This window comes from Dermacentor variabilis, chromosome 1 (assembly GCF_050947875.1).
Source record: "Dermacentor variabilis isolate Ectoservices chromosome 1, ASM5094787v1, whole genome shotgun sequence".
Lineage (NCBI taxonomy): Eukaryota > Metazoa > Arthropoda > Arachnida > Ixodida > Ixodidae > Dermacentor > Dermacentor variabilis.
In genome coordinates this window covers 190,095,335-190,110,043 of record NC_134568.1, presented here as the reverse complement: position 1 = coordinate 190,110,043, position 14,709 = coordinate 190,095,335, and the positions used below count along the sequence as shown (strand labels likewise).

The window sequence follows — 14,709 nt, the reverse complement described above, 5'->3', positions numbered from 1 at the left end:
CAGTGAAGTTAGAAATCTGTACTGTTAACAGTAAATATTCACATTATGCCCTGCTCTATGATTATAAGATAATGAACTGAACTATTTTAATACAGTATTGAAGAGGTAATTGTAGGCACTCCACTCTTACTCTTTAATATAAGAAGGTATCACTACACCAGCACGAAGCTACTGAAACCAATACATTGAATGAGTACTGTGTACATTTCCATTTCGGGCGATAAAAAGTAAACAGGCATGCAATAATTTACAAGGTAAGAACAAGAACAAACGTGAATACTATACTAGAAATCACCCTCTTGTAGAAGGACATACCTCCAGGCACAGCTTGATCAGTGGCCTAATATGAGGCAGAAGGATGGCAATCTCAGAGTCAATCAGTTCATCAAAAAGCTCCAATGCTTCTACTGCCTTGTCCTGGTTTCATAACGAGAAATGCAAAAATCACACTTTACCTCACATTTAAGGAAAACTAGGAAGACAATTTGCAAGGGTTGAGTTTCAGCCTTGTTTGTGTGACATATTTTCTAGTTATTAGCACAAAAACTCCGTGGCACTTCTGTGTGTCTTGACTTCTGTCCAATTTGCCTCAAGTTTCTGTGCAAAGAACTAGAAAATAGGTAGACAATGTTTTGCTTTCAACTTATAGAGAAAAGTCAACTTTCCATGCAAGACTATCCCAGGCATGGCACGGAAGTGCTAACAGATTAAAGTAAACAGTGCTAGAAAAGTAAAAGATTTTACATGCACAAAGATAGTGAACAATGCAAAAAACTGTGGAAACCATGGAAAGCTGTAGCCACAAGGGCAGTTTAGATAACTTTTGTGCACGCTGCATTTTTACCTCTAAGTACCATGGCTTATCTATTTATAAGCATTTCATACTCACCTCACTTGAACTTGCTAGTCTTCGGATAACTTCCATGACAGAGGGGATTAGCACTTGGAAACAGTTCTGTTAGGGAATGAAAAAGCAGAACTAAAATGCACTGACAGTGAATATTAATTTAAACTAGGGACAACAACAACAACAACAACAACAACAATAACAACAACAACAACAACAACATGTACCATAATAATTATATAAACACACATATACACCCAATTATGCTCAGGTGGGTACATGTATGACCAGAACCACTCTGATATTATAAACATATTTTAATACATGTATATATTAAATTAATGTGTGGTTAGTTTAGAGGCACCACCTTCCAGTGGTACCTATCTACAAAGCTGTCAGGATATCACACGTAGGTGCCTTTTGACTATTCATGGCTAATAAGTTTCCTCTTATCCTCCATTCTTTTGACAACCATTGTCTGCTGCACTGTTCTACACGAAGAAGCCAAAAAGTTTGACTTAGTTCTTAGAGCAAATTTGTGCAAAATTTTGCGCATAATACGAGGTTTTCTAAGGATATTGGCATGACAAAATTGCTTTTAACTTGTACTTTGGCCCAAAAATTTTCTGGGGGTTCTCATTAGGAGTGAAATAGGTGTTCACCATGTGTGCAACACCTGCTATATTTGCAACCATGAACAGGTAACAGTGGACCTGCACACAAGGTCATAATAAAGTAACCCTTGGCAATCACGGTCAAACAGCCTAAACCATGGCATTAAACACAGCTTATAGCTACTTCTGGTCTCCAGCGACAACAATAGGCATATTTACAAAAGGAGAGTGCTGTAATGCTGAAGATTACTTTCTGTGCGAAATTTGACATGCAGGGTTTGTACAGAACATTTGGCTAAAAATTCAAGGTCGATTCAATAATTTCAAGGATGCCAAATGCTAAGGAGGGGGGGGGGGGGGGGAGGGAAGACGGAACAAACCTTATTCGTGCACATATACCAAAAAATATTGAAATATCCTTCTTCGCTGCCCTTTCTTGCAGCTAAGAAGGACCAACTCCGCAGCTATGCAGCTGCAGAGCCGGTCACAGGCTTTAAACTCTTAAGGTCCCTTTGCTAAGTTGGCTTTCCCATTGTAATGATATCAATTGCCTCCTGGCATGATGGTTCATAGTGTATAACTTAAACCAAAGATACTCATCATGTTAATAATAAATGGTAGAAATTTACTTTTCGCCAGGCATTTCTAGAGCCTAGGGCTCAAAAGTGGAGCCATGATGGCTGCTGTGTGAACCAACTAGCAAAACAACAAAATGGTAGCATGACTTGGTCGCTTGATCTGGCTTTGTCTAGCTCCACAATGGCAATGGTGATTCTGACAAGCCTGTCATTGATGGCTGTGGAAATGCCACATGGAGCAATCGTTTAGCGACACCTTCAAAAGAAAATTTATCTACGATTTTTTTTTTGGATAGACAGTGTTCATGGCATAGCCCCTATACAATGTTTGTTACTTTGAGCATTCCAAATGTCGCCCTAAACCACAGTTTTCAAGGAGCAGATTTATTTTCAATGAGTTTTAAGGGTATTTATATGAGGGCAAGTCAAATGAAAGTGAGCCAATGCTAATATATGACAAACAGGGTACTTTACTTAAAAGTAGTCTCCATGAGCATTTAGACATTTGTCCCACTGACTAACGAGTTGCACAATTCCTGTCTCATAAAACTCCTTGGGTTGCTGCTTCAAAAAGTCTGTAACTGACTCTTTCACATCGTCGTCTGACACGAACCTGGTTCACTTTAGCTGTTTCTTCGATTGCCCCAAAATGTGGAAGTCGCAAGGCGACAGGTCTGGGCTGTACGGTGGATGTTGCGGCATTTCCCACTTGAACTTTGCCAATTTTCCACGTCGTTTGTTCTTGATTGCGACACGCAGCCATTCCGGCGTTTCACAATATCGGAAACAATTGATAGCCTCTCAAGATTTAGCAAATTCTATCAGTAATGGCCCCTGATGATCGAAAAAAAAAAAGTCAACAGCACCTTTCCGGCGGGAATGACGGCCTTTGTGTTCTTTGGGCTTGGTAAATTCTAATGTTTCCACTGTAAGCTTTGCCGTTGTGTTTCAGGCTTGTGGCAGTGACACCATGATTTGTCCCCGGTCACAATTGCAGACAAGTCGTCACTCTCATTGTGATACCGGATCAGATGAGTCAAGGCAGCACCGAACCTCTCAGTCTTCTGGCGGTGGTTCAAAATCTTGGGCACCCATTGCGCACACAAGAGCCGATAACCAAGATGTTCATGAATTATGGTGTGAACCGAACTGTGATTGATGTTCACATGCTCTGCCAGTTCATCAATGCTTATCCTCCATTCTTGTAAATTGTGTTGGGGATGATTACACGGTGGCTTTGGCTCGGTCTTGGATCGTCTTTGCAACTTTCACGTCCTTCTTTGAACCATTTGCTCCAACGTTTCACAGTGGCCAATGAAATGCAATGTTCCACGTACATGGAAGCCATATGGCGACTAATTTCTTTTTGGGAAATACCTTCAGCTATCAAAAACCTCACGACACCACACTGTTCAACTTTTGAAGCGTCCATTATGTCAGGCAACCATGTTCAACACAGTGTATGAGAGCATCAAAGAACCTTTATTACCTCACCTGCATGTCACTTTTGTACGTGAGAGATGCCTGTGTGCTATGTGTATGCCTCGCAGATAATGAACTGAACCATTATTGCATGGGGTGGGTCGTCTCACTTTCATTTGGACTCGTCCTCATATATCACTTTCCAATTGCAAGGGTCTTCAAGGAGGTGCACAAAATCTGAACATGCAATTAGCATGCTGGGCCGAGATTAAAAGGTGATACGAAACACTGCCATTCTTACAGGTACCTTGAAGTTCATGTATTGTGAAGAGAAAACCTAACAGATACCTTGAAGTTCCCTTCAAGGTACTTATTAGGTTTACTCTTCACAATACATCAAACCAGCTACCTGCATTCAGTTCAAAACAGAAGTGCTTGGGTCAGGATTATGTGAAACTTCAGACAAAGCAATGATTCTAATTTAAATAAGCATACTTGCATTTTAAACAACAAGCAAACGCAAGCTAAAGAAGAAGTAAAGCACCAAGTTAAACAGAATAGTGATACTCACAGCATCATCAGTGCCAATGGAGCTCACTAATGCTGTCATAGACCTAGCAAAAGAGAAATAGCCAAATATAAAAATTAAGCTGGTGCAGGTATGCAAAGCTGGAATAACCCAAAAAGTAAGTGCTAACTTACTTGATCACATAGAAACAGATCTGGTCATCCCCACAGCTTTGGAAGCAATCACCAAACAACTTGAAAAGTGGCTTAAAGTGATTTGAGAATACTTCTGGTGCCACAGAAGAAATGACACTAGCCATGTGGAAGCCCAGCTGTGGTAAAAAGAAAGATGATCATAATGTCATAATATGCAACACTCAATTACAAACACTGTAACGTAGTGTAGGATTAATGAGAGAGAATAGGCTGACAAATATTATATTTTTTCCTTATGAACTGTTCTTACGTCTCTTAATAAAAAGACGGTTTTCTCGTATGTGCGTGCATGTGGCACATGCACTTTTAAATTCTTTCAATTTATGGAATAACACAGTGACGACCCTGCCCCTTCCTCACTGTCCCAAATTTTTGAGAAAATTAGAACTTCAATTTAACCAAATACACTCAAACCTCAGTATAATAAAGTAGCACTTACAACTTTGTCAAATCAAAACTTCTATGTTGAAAAAAAAAAAAGGTTCTTAGGGCAGTTTTAGTGGATAGCATCACCTCAAGAACAATTTTTTAATGAAATCATACAAGATACTCCAGCAATAGCTGCAGAATCAAAAGCACTGGCTTGTGTGATGGGATTGCACTGCAAGAAAAGCTTCAACAGAAACTGTGCATAGTGCTAAGAGTTACCATAAGATAGCGCTATTTGTACACATGTATCAGCAGCAGGGCGACACAGCAGTGCAATTTAAATTGTGGGGTCTTAAGTGCTAAAACCAATATCTGATTATGAGTCATACTGCAGTCAGAGACTCATGATCAGTTTTGACTACCTGAGTTTCTTTAGCATGCACACAACGCGCAGTACACAAGTGTTTTTGCAGTCTGCCCCCATCGGAATGTAGCTGCCATGACCAGGATCAATCCTGCTACCTCGTGCTCAGCAGCACAACACCGTAGCCACTGAGCTACCGTAGTGGCTACACCAATACTAAGTCATCATTTTGTTTGTTGACGAAGGTATTATGAATGCAATCACCATAATGTCATTCCCAATAACAATGAGGACAACATGGTATGATGACACCAAGACTTGAGTTCCTTTCATCATCATTGAAGCGCTGGTAAGCTTACCACCACCTGGAGTTTTCGTGTTCTGAATGGCCGTTGATGTGTTTGGGACGATATCCACAAGCATGAATGATGTGTGCCCAGTGTGGTTTTCATATTTACATGAAAGACAGCACAACAGTGCCTTCTGTCTTTTGCTTGGAGATCAGCATTTCTCACCATACACTGCCAATATTTGTACAAAGAGGGTTCTATACCAAATAACAAATTCTGATTTAGGCAATGTTTTCTTATCTTTTGCTCGACATAAAATCTTCAGGTACATGCATGTGATTTGTGTAGACAGACTTCATTAAAACAAAACGGCAAAACAAGATTGTTTTGCTAAATTCCAAAAAGATGACACATGCCTTTCAATGGAATGAAGATTAGTATATGAAAAAAATTTGTTACATCCCAGATTTTGTTAAACTGAAATACGTTTAGTAATATTCGAGTGCACCAGTTTTAATGGTTTTAGAACTTGTATGGGCACATCTGGTATACTTCGTAGATAAGTTTTAGCAGGTATCTAGGTGATGCTACAGGGGTGGAGCATCTGCACAAATATCAAACAGCTAGTCTAGAGCAGTATGATAAGGTGGTAACACTTTCAGCTTTATTATTACTGCCTGTAATGTCACTATTGAAAGGAGAGAGAGAGAGAGAAGCCTTTTCCACATTCTAACACAAGTAAAACAAAAGACAATTTATTACACTACACCCTTCTGATTTGCCCTGTTCTGAGTCAAGAAAAACTTAATATGCTTAAGAGCCCTTCCATTTCTGCAGTTGTGTTTCCATACTGGAAAGTTTTAGCTTGTGTATATATACATATTACCCTTTGCGAAATACTGGGTTACCGGAGGTGTGGTCGGTATGCTGGTAGAAACATGCTGTAATGCTAATCCAACCAGAATGCATTAGAAATGTTGTACTACATTAATGCCGCGGTCAAAGAAAAATACTAATAAGAAAGGATTGCATACTAATGACTACGTCACTTACAATGCTTTACATCAGCAGCTAACTAGAATATGGTTGGTCACTGCAATAATAGTTTTAAGCTCTGCACCACAGGATGGTGCCACCAACGTGGCTGATGATGTCTGCCTCCAGTAACCATATTCCATGAGGGGCAATACATATATGAACAGGCTAAAGCTCTCTGCTGACACATACAACTTGGCTTGGGGATACTCAAGATCATAATGTAATCGCAGAGATACTTTATTCTGCAAACTTAATGACTGAAAAGAGATAACCATTAGAGCATCTAAAGCGGCCATTATCTGTCAGTCAGTTGTCCAAAAAGCATCTAAAGCGGGCAAATTTGGTATAAAAATTTACAGCATATGTAGCTTTGTTACAACATTTACAAGAGTTTTGTGAAAAGTTCTAATCACAAATTAGTAATAAATTTTAAAGGAGCGTATAATATACCAATTTTGTCTGCTTTAGATGTACTATTTAATGCAGTTTTCAGAATAGTGATATTGTTTTTCATTGCTAAGCAACAGAGTTGTAAACTTCGTAGTTTTGTTTTTAGAAAATTTGCAATTTTCCACAATGTTTATTAACCCCCCCCCCCCCCATTGACAGCCTGAATAAAAAATATGCTTCCAACAGCCGCTATATTTTAACTTTTTCTTTTAAATGTAACAAACCTAATCAATTTCACTACAGTGGTCGGTGAGAAAAACAATGTCTCCTTTCCCATGCACTTAGATAGGAGGCCCCGAGCTAAAGCTTCCTCTTAAGGGGAATGAGGGGCCCTCACAGTGGAGGCCTCGAATTAGGCATCCTCGATGCCATGAAATAGCATACGAGGGTTTATTGGCCAGCTGTCTACCCTTAATTTCATGTACCAGGTGATGCATGGGTTTGAAAGTATTATCCACATCTGCTGCCATGGCCATAAGTGGCACTGACTAACATCCACAGGGCTAATCGCGTACGTATACACAAATAGCCAAGAAAGAGCATAACAGCACGGCTGCCACAGTAGCTCAATGGTACGCCATCACATGTGTAATGTGGAATGTGTGGATTTTGCTCCCACTCGTGACAAGTTGACTTTTCATCCACTTTTATTTCCCCTTTTCCTCATTATTTCTACAGTTCAATTAGAAGGAACAGTTCATTTCCCTTATGCCTGCCCTGGTTTCATTTGGGTGCAACTAGTATACATCTTTTTAACTTGGGCATTGTTGCGATTTTGGGAAAGTGGCACTATCTAGCATCTGGCCACAGCGGTGCTTGGCGTTGTGAGAAAAGCCCTTCACCAAGCTGCAAAATGAAATTTTTTTCGCATTTTCTTGCATGATGGTTGCGTTGTCGAAAGCGTTAACTGAACTGCATATCACACTGCCTCTGGCTAGATCTATCATGAAAATGCTGTTGTCTGGTAGGATATCCGCTCTGCTATGCAATTTTGTGCCAAGTAGCATCCCACGGTTGCTTAGCTTTAAAAAGTAATATATTATTAAATTTCCAGATTGCTGAAAAGCTGACGTTTCGTTATTGTGACATAAGAAAATAAGGATTCCCCATACACGTGTACATTTCAATATATATTTGTTTCCTGCATGTGCTCTCTTTCGTGGAATAAATAAATGCTCCATTTAGCAGAAGCTTGTAAGCAGAGTGCTAGCTTGTTAATTATTTACATTCTGCAAGCATGCAGTAATGAGTTTGTTGTTGGTGCTTTCCTGACTTGTTCAAGGTCAGAGTGAAAAAATTTTAACGAAGCTAGAGCCTTTTCATGGCAAAGCAAGCTGACTACAACTGCTCCCTCCCCTTCACTAACACGCACACGTACGCATGCACATACACACACAAAGAAAAAAGAGAGAAAAAAAAGAGGCAAATAAAAACAAGCTATCAAAATAGGCTTTAAGACTGCGACTGAAAATGGGTATGTGCATTTTTTACACTATGGGACAGCAGTATGACACAACCACTGTGAGCCTTCCCATTAAATCTTGTTAGTGATGTGACACTGTCACAGTAGTTATAGAATTCAGCGACTGAACGAATGGTGCTTAAACATATGGCTATCTAAGATAGATGACGACCTATGCAGGCATTCAGAAAATGTAGCTCTATTAATATGTGCCCAAAGTGAAAATATCTGATTTTTGAATGCGTCATGTTATGTTAAGAGCCCTCCATTCTTGCGTCACACATTCTGCAGGCATAAATCCTTTTCCGTTCACAATGGCGATCCAAGGGCACCACTGAGCTCCTTAATAGGGAAGTGATTCAATTCTTAACCCACCAAGGATGGCTGTGAAATCTGCAAGCTTCATCTCCCAGTTTTTTACACTTTTAATAGTTGCTTGAGAAGTCCACAACGGCACAGTGGTTTCCTATGGACCTTAACAACCCTACTTAGCAAAATAACTGCTGAAGATGAGCTAGAGTGGCTTTGAAATACTACATGTGCGGCTGAGACAAGGTAATGCAAGCATGTTGATGCTGGAACGCACAAGCCAAAGAGGAGGAAAGCAGCTTAGTAACACATGTGTAAGCTGGGTTGTGAGTACTTTCCTCCTCACTGTGAAAAAGGTTTATAGCTACAAACCATTCAAGTATGTGTTATGGTCAATACAATTTTCATGGTTAGAAAAGCAAAGGCTGTTCAGTGACTGTTTCCAGTTTCTGCAGCCTGCAAGTGTCACAGGACTGTTTTGAATGGGAAACCTTAAATAAGCTTAGACTGAAAGAATATTTCTTGAAGTTACACTGGTATTTGTTGGGAAGGAAATGCTGATTACTAGCAGGTAAAAATAGCCAATTTTTTTTTCTTCAATTTTACGCTTAAACAGCAATGCCAATTTTTTGTATTTTGAGTCATTTATGTTAAGGAAAATTCTATCCCAGGTGCTGGGTTGAGTTGCATAGTTTTGAATGCAATATATTCGTCTCTTCACTACTAAACAATATGAAGATGCTGCCAAAACCTATCACGTTAGAAGAGAGAGATGGTGTGGGAATCTAAAGTCTTAGATGATGATGAGAATAACCTATTTGTAAATTCCAGAAATATAAGCTACCAACCTAGCTAATCTTGAAAAGAAGCTTTACCATAGTATCCTCTAAGTACATGGAAACGGGGAAATCGTTTTGCGTGGCATCCAGTCCGCTGAATTTGGCGACGTTTATTGCATTTAAAAAGATTTAAAAGGCAAAGCATGGATGTAACACCCAACGAAGCATAGACAGAACGCATGGAGTGATAATTTTTCTTGACTGAACTTCTTGCGTAGCTTCTGCAACATTGACTGCTATGAATGGAACGGAGTGGAAGATGATTTCTTATCACGGCGTTATCAAAAGCTTCAAGAGAACTGGCATCTCAAACTCACTTTATGCTACTAAGGTCCATCTGTTGTAGGACAACACTATATTGAAGGAGAAGCGGACAAAGAGGCAGCTGATAGTATGGATTCCTTGAGCAGAGATTCTGAATTGGAACAAGCGTTTTCAAGGTGAGAAAATAGAAGGCAGCCCCTTGCATAGCTTCCGTCTATGTTTGATTCATTGGTAGCTGGTTTTTGTACGCAATCTTATTGCATCATAGATTGGTCTTAAGGGGCCCTGAACCACTTTTTGTATAAGAAGAGAAATGCATGTGAAGGTAAATTAGACTATTTCAGAAATACTTTCTCGCAAAAAGTTCTTCAATGCATTCAGCAGAAGCGGAGTTATGGACAATCAAACATACTGTTCGCAGTGCTTCCGCTCCTTCTTCAATGATTTGCAGCGTGAAAGCTACAGCGGAGCGGGGTACGCCCACAACGTTCCGCCTAAACTAAATTAAACATCACTGTGGTGCCGAGTTCACATTTGATTTTGGATGTTCACGTAGATGCCACTATTTCTGATTTTGGCACCTATGACGTGCCAATCACGGTTGTCCTCAGCGAGCCACGGTGCGCTCAGCCAGTAGACTTGGCGTGGCGCACTGCAGCCATGGCATCTACATTATACAGCAGGCCGCAGCTACATGCAACTGCAGTGTTTGCTTTGTGCACAACAGGGCTGAAGTGCGTGCTGGCGCTCACATGCTCCTGTCTGGGTGTGCTACATGGTGCAGACCGGCTTTGTCCTGCACCAGCTTGACTGATGGATAATAGTATACCCCTGTCACACTGGACGTTTTAATGTCATTCGAACCGAATGGCATTAGCATCGAATGACGTTATTTGGTTGCCACACAGCTATATTTAACGCCATTAGAATCAAATGACTTCCGCAATCGAATGAAGTCAAGAAACTCATTCGGCTTCACATTCGAAGTGAATGTAAACTTTGTGCCCCAGAGACAAGGCAAGATATGACATTGAGCATGCGTAATTTGAGAAGCTAAACATTTCGACAGAATTGCCTGTCTGGTTGGAAAGTTGATTAGGACTTGAGACTGACTCCAACCAAATAACTGAATTTTATTAGCCTGACGTTTCGGAGCCCATTCGGCTCCTTCTTCAGGGGGGTTGTTCTTCGGGGGGGTGGCGGTGTGCCGCTTTTAAAGAGTCTTTTGTAAAGAAAGGAAGGGGGAGCACGGGAGGTGGGGAGACACTTCACAGACAGAAAGGTGGGGGAAACAAAATGGGGGGGGGGGGTTGTTGACGGCTGCCGTGGTGCTGGGATGACCGGTGCTGGGGAGAGTGCTCGCGAGGGTGCCCTTGATGGGAGGTGGGGGGTGGGGGAGGTTACAGGGGCGCGCCGACGTTTTTGTGTTGGTGAAACAAGCGGGAGTCTACCTGGCCGTGCGTCCCTTTCTTCTTTTCGTCATGTCGCCAAGGCCATAGACATACACCGAGGGTAGGATGCCCTTCACACGGTTTATGTTATTCCCCTTATTCTGAATGTGCCAGGACTCTAGTAGTAGTCTCTTCCGCGAGTTCGTCTCTGTTTGAAGGATTTCAGTTTTCTGGAAAGCAATTTTGTGGTCGGCGTCTTCAGAGTGTTCAGCGACGGTGCTGTGAATACGGTTGAATGTTCTGACGTCGTTCTCATGTTGTCTGATCCTTTCTCTTAGATTTTTGGTTTCCCCGATGTACGACACCGGACAGTCGTCACAGCTGATTTTGTAGACGACGCCTTGAGCTTTTTCTTTAGGTGGACAATCTTTTGGTTTAGGGAGGAGGATATTGAAAGTGTTTATTGGTTTGTGCGCCACTTTGAGGACTTCTTTTTTTAATATTCGGCTGAGCGCTTCGCTGGTACCTTTGACGTACGGGATGGACACTCGCTTCTGGGGTCGGGGAGAAGTCAACGGCTGAAGGTCCCGCAGTTTGCCTCTTTTTTGTTGTCTCGTTGTTTTTCAAATGAAGTCATCTGTGTAGCGATTCCTCTTAAGTTCGTTGAGAACCGTTCTCTTTTCTTTCTTTTGATCCGATTCCGGTGAGGAATGAGTTTCGGCTCGTTTGAATAAAGAATTTACAACAGACGCCTTGTGGTTTGCCGGATGGTCAGATTGGAAATGAAGGTAGCGGCCTGTGTGGGTTGGTTTTCGGTAGACTGAAAATTTTAGAATGCTGTCTTTTCGTGTAACTTGTACATCTAAGAATGGGAGTGATCCATTCTGTTCGCGCTCATATGTGAACTGTATATCCGGGTCTATGGAGTTTAAGTGTTTCTGCAAGTTTTCGACTTGCCTCGTCTTCACAATGAAAAAGCAATCATCTACGTACCTGAGGAAGACTTTTGGTTTCGGGGAAAAAGTATTTAAAGCTCTCTCCTCGATGCTCTCCATAGTCAAGTTAGCCATGGCACCGGAAATTGAGGCTTCCATAGGAGTTCCTTTAACCTGTTTGTAGTAGCTGCCTCAGAAGGTGAAATAGGTATTGGACAGGCACAGTTCGAGAAGGCGGCAAATCTCGTCTACACTCAAAGGGGTTCTCTCGCTGAGCATATCGTCGCATTCCAGGGCATCCCTAGTTGCGGAAAGAGCCAACTTAATGGGTACTTTTGTGAACAGAGAGATTACATCAAAAGAGACCAGACATTCATCATCTTCGATACATACTTTTGATGTGAGTTTGATGAAATTCTCAGAGTTGCGCACGTGGGATGCTGTCCTTCCGGTGAGTGGCGATGTGGTCTGATGCAAGTAAGTGGATAGTGATCGTAGTGGGGAACATGAAAAGTCTACGATTGGGCGTAAGGGGATTCTGGGTTTATGGAGTTTTGGCAAGCCATAGAAAGCTGGGGCGGATCCGTTCCTACACATTCATTTTAGGTAGAGATTACGAGAATTTGGATGGCTGCGGAATATTTCAATCAGCGCCTTGTTCAGCACCGATTGGGTTCTCGTAGTGGGGTCCTTCTTTAGTTTCTCGTAATCTTGGCTGTCAAGTAGGGCGGACGCCTTTTCCTCGTAGTCCTTTATATTCAAAACAACGGTTGAGTTCCCCTTGTCCGCCGGTAGGATTACAATGCTTGTATCTTCTTTCAGTGTTCTCACTGCTCTTATTTTGTCGGAAGTTGCGTTCTCTTCTGCGGTTGTTATTGGACCTTATTATGCCGATTGCTTTCAGTCTGACCTGTTCCCGCACTTTGGGGTCTAGTTGCTGGATGCCGCTCTCAAGGGCGGCGATCATCTTGGGGAGAGGTGGGTTACCTGTGGTAACATTGAATTTGTGACCTTTTGCCAGGATTGAACTTTCTTCGCTCATGAGCTTCCTCGATGATAAATTGGTTACTGTGTGTTTGTTTAACATTCCTGTTTTCTCGTTTTCGTTCATTAGGGATGAGAATTTCTTCTTCTGCATTTGACTGTGTTTCATTTCCTCTGAGGACGCCACGGCCTTTGCAAACGATTCAATTGATGAAAAGAGATGGGCTACCTGGTGTTCAAGCTGTCTTCTGGCGAAGAATGCGTTGACTTCTTTCTTCCGGATCACCATGTGGCACTCATGTATCCGTGCTGTCATAAATCTTTGCTGGGCCTTGTTGATGATGTCCCGGCCTTCTGGTGTGTTGTCTGGTTGGCGCAGCTGGAGACTTCGTGGCACGAAGTTTTTGTCTTTGCATTTGAGAAGCATTCATGTAAAAGGTAATTAATTTTGCGTGGTTTAGGGCATCTGTCATTTTAACTAGAAAAAAGATGTACAGCAATCTGTCACAATGTTTTTACTCTCCACCTCAGTGGCATCTGGTGGCTGTCGCTTTACTAGTCTGACATATTGTAAACAATTGGGCGCCTGTATGCACATGTTTTCGGTGTCTCGAATGGCATCTGCATCTATTCGATGATTGAGCCTCTTCCTCTGATCAGTATGCTTTGCTCGCAACGCAAAGCCAGCATCAACTAACTGCTTCATCTACTGCAACTGAGTGTCGTCGTTCAGTGCTGCTATGGCAATCATATTGTTTTGTCTTCAATTTATCGGCTATGGCTACTAAGCTGGCTAAGCCTTGTTTTGGCTTACAGTCACCAGACAGTCTGGAATAAAAGCTTTAAATGCATGATTTCAGTGAAGCAACGCCATATATTTATATTAAAATAAATAGATTGACTTTTCTCACCAATTTTTTGGCAATGATAGCTATTGATATAGTATCATGACTGAATGACTAATTTTTCCTGTGTAGCACCACCACGGGTCGAATGGCATTCAGATCTAATGACATTAATATGTCCACTGTGAGAGGGGTATTAGCCACATACAATTTGCACATCCTGAAGCGTTATCAATATCTCATTATGAAGCGATGTCCCAAACCACGAACGGCCAGGAATGAGCACATGCTAGCAAGTGTGCGTATGGTCTGACATTAGGTTTTGCATGGTTCGAGGCTAGTTGAGCCTACAAAACCAGTCGAAATTAGAGAGGCCCGACGGCAACGACACCGATAAGCAGAGTGGCCGAAGTTTAATTCCTACGTGCACGGCCACAGCTGAGCGTGAGCAGACGACAGCCAGCTTCTTCCAGAAGTATGCGATTATTATCCAAATTCAAAAGCAGATTTTTTGCTTACTTGACCTTGTCTATTGAACTGCCTCAATAAATACACACAGTAACAGTACGAAGAAGCGCACCAATCCAAACACCCTCCTTGACGTAATAGTTCTGCGGAAACCCGCAAAGTGGAGAGAAGTAATTAATAAAGGGTAAATCAGACATCGACCTGTTCGTAGCAAGTGATACTAAGGAAACCCATACGGGTTCCTCGAAAGAAAAGCCTCTCAGTTGGAAAATTTGTCCTGGTCCGGGACTCGAACCCGGGGCCACTGCCTTTCCGGGCCAGCCACTCTACCATCTGAGCTAACCAGAGCTAGCACATGGCAGGGCGAAGTCGAATTTGTCAACAACTCGAAGCAAAGGCAAGAGTTTGAGGTAATAGCTCTGCGGAATTAATTAATAAAGGGGAAATCAGACATCAACCCATTCATAGCAATTGCTACAGAAGAAACCCATATGGGTTCCTTGAAAGAAAAGCCTCA

General features: G+C 41.8%; 1 protein-coding gene across 1 annotated transcript in view; it reads right to left on the bottom strand.

The window, feature by feature from the left end:
* Positions 1-14,709, bottom strand: part of LOC142590007 (importin-4-like) — a 114,117-nt gene that overhangs the window by 83,293 nt on the left and 16,115 nt on the right. Inside the window, exons 6-9 of the mRNA XM_075701815.1 lie at positions 4,164-4,300; positions 4,033-4,075; positions 890-955; positions 316-417 (exon numbers count right to left, since the gene is read on the bottom strand). Coding sequence (XP_075557930.1) covers positions 316-417; positions 890-955; positions 4,033-4,075; positions 4,164-4,300 — 348 coding nt within the window. The remainder of the gene's footprint in view (positions 1-315; positions 418-889; positions 956-4,032; positions 4,076-4,163; positions 4,301-14,709) is intronic.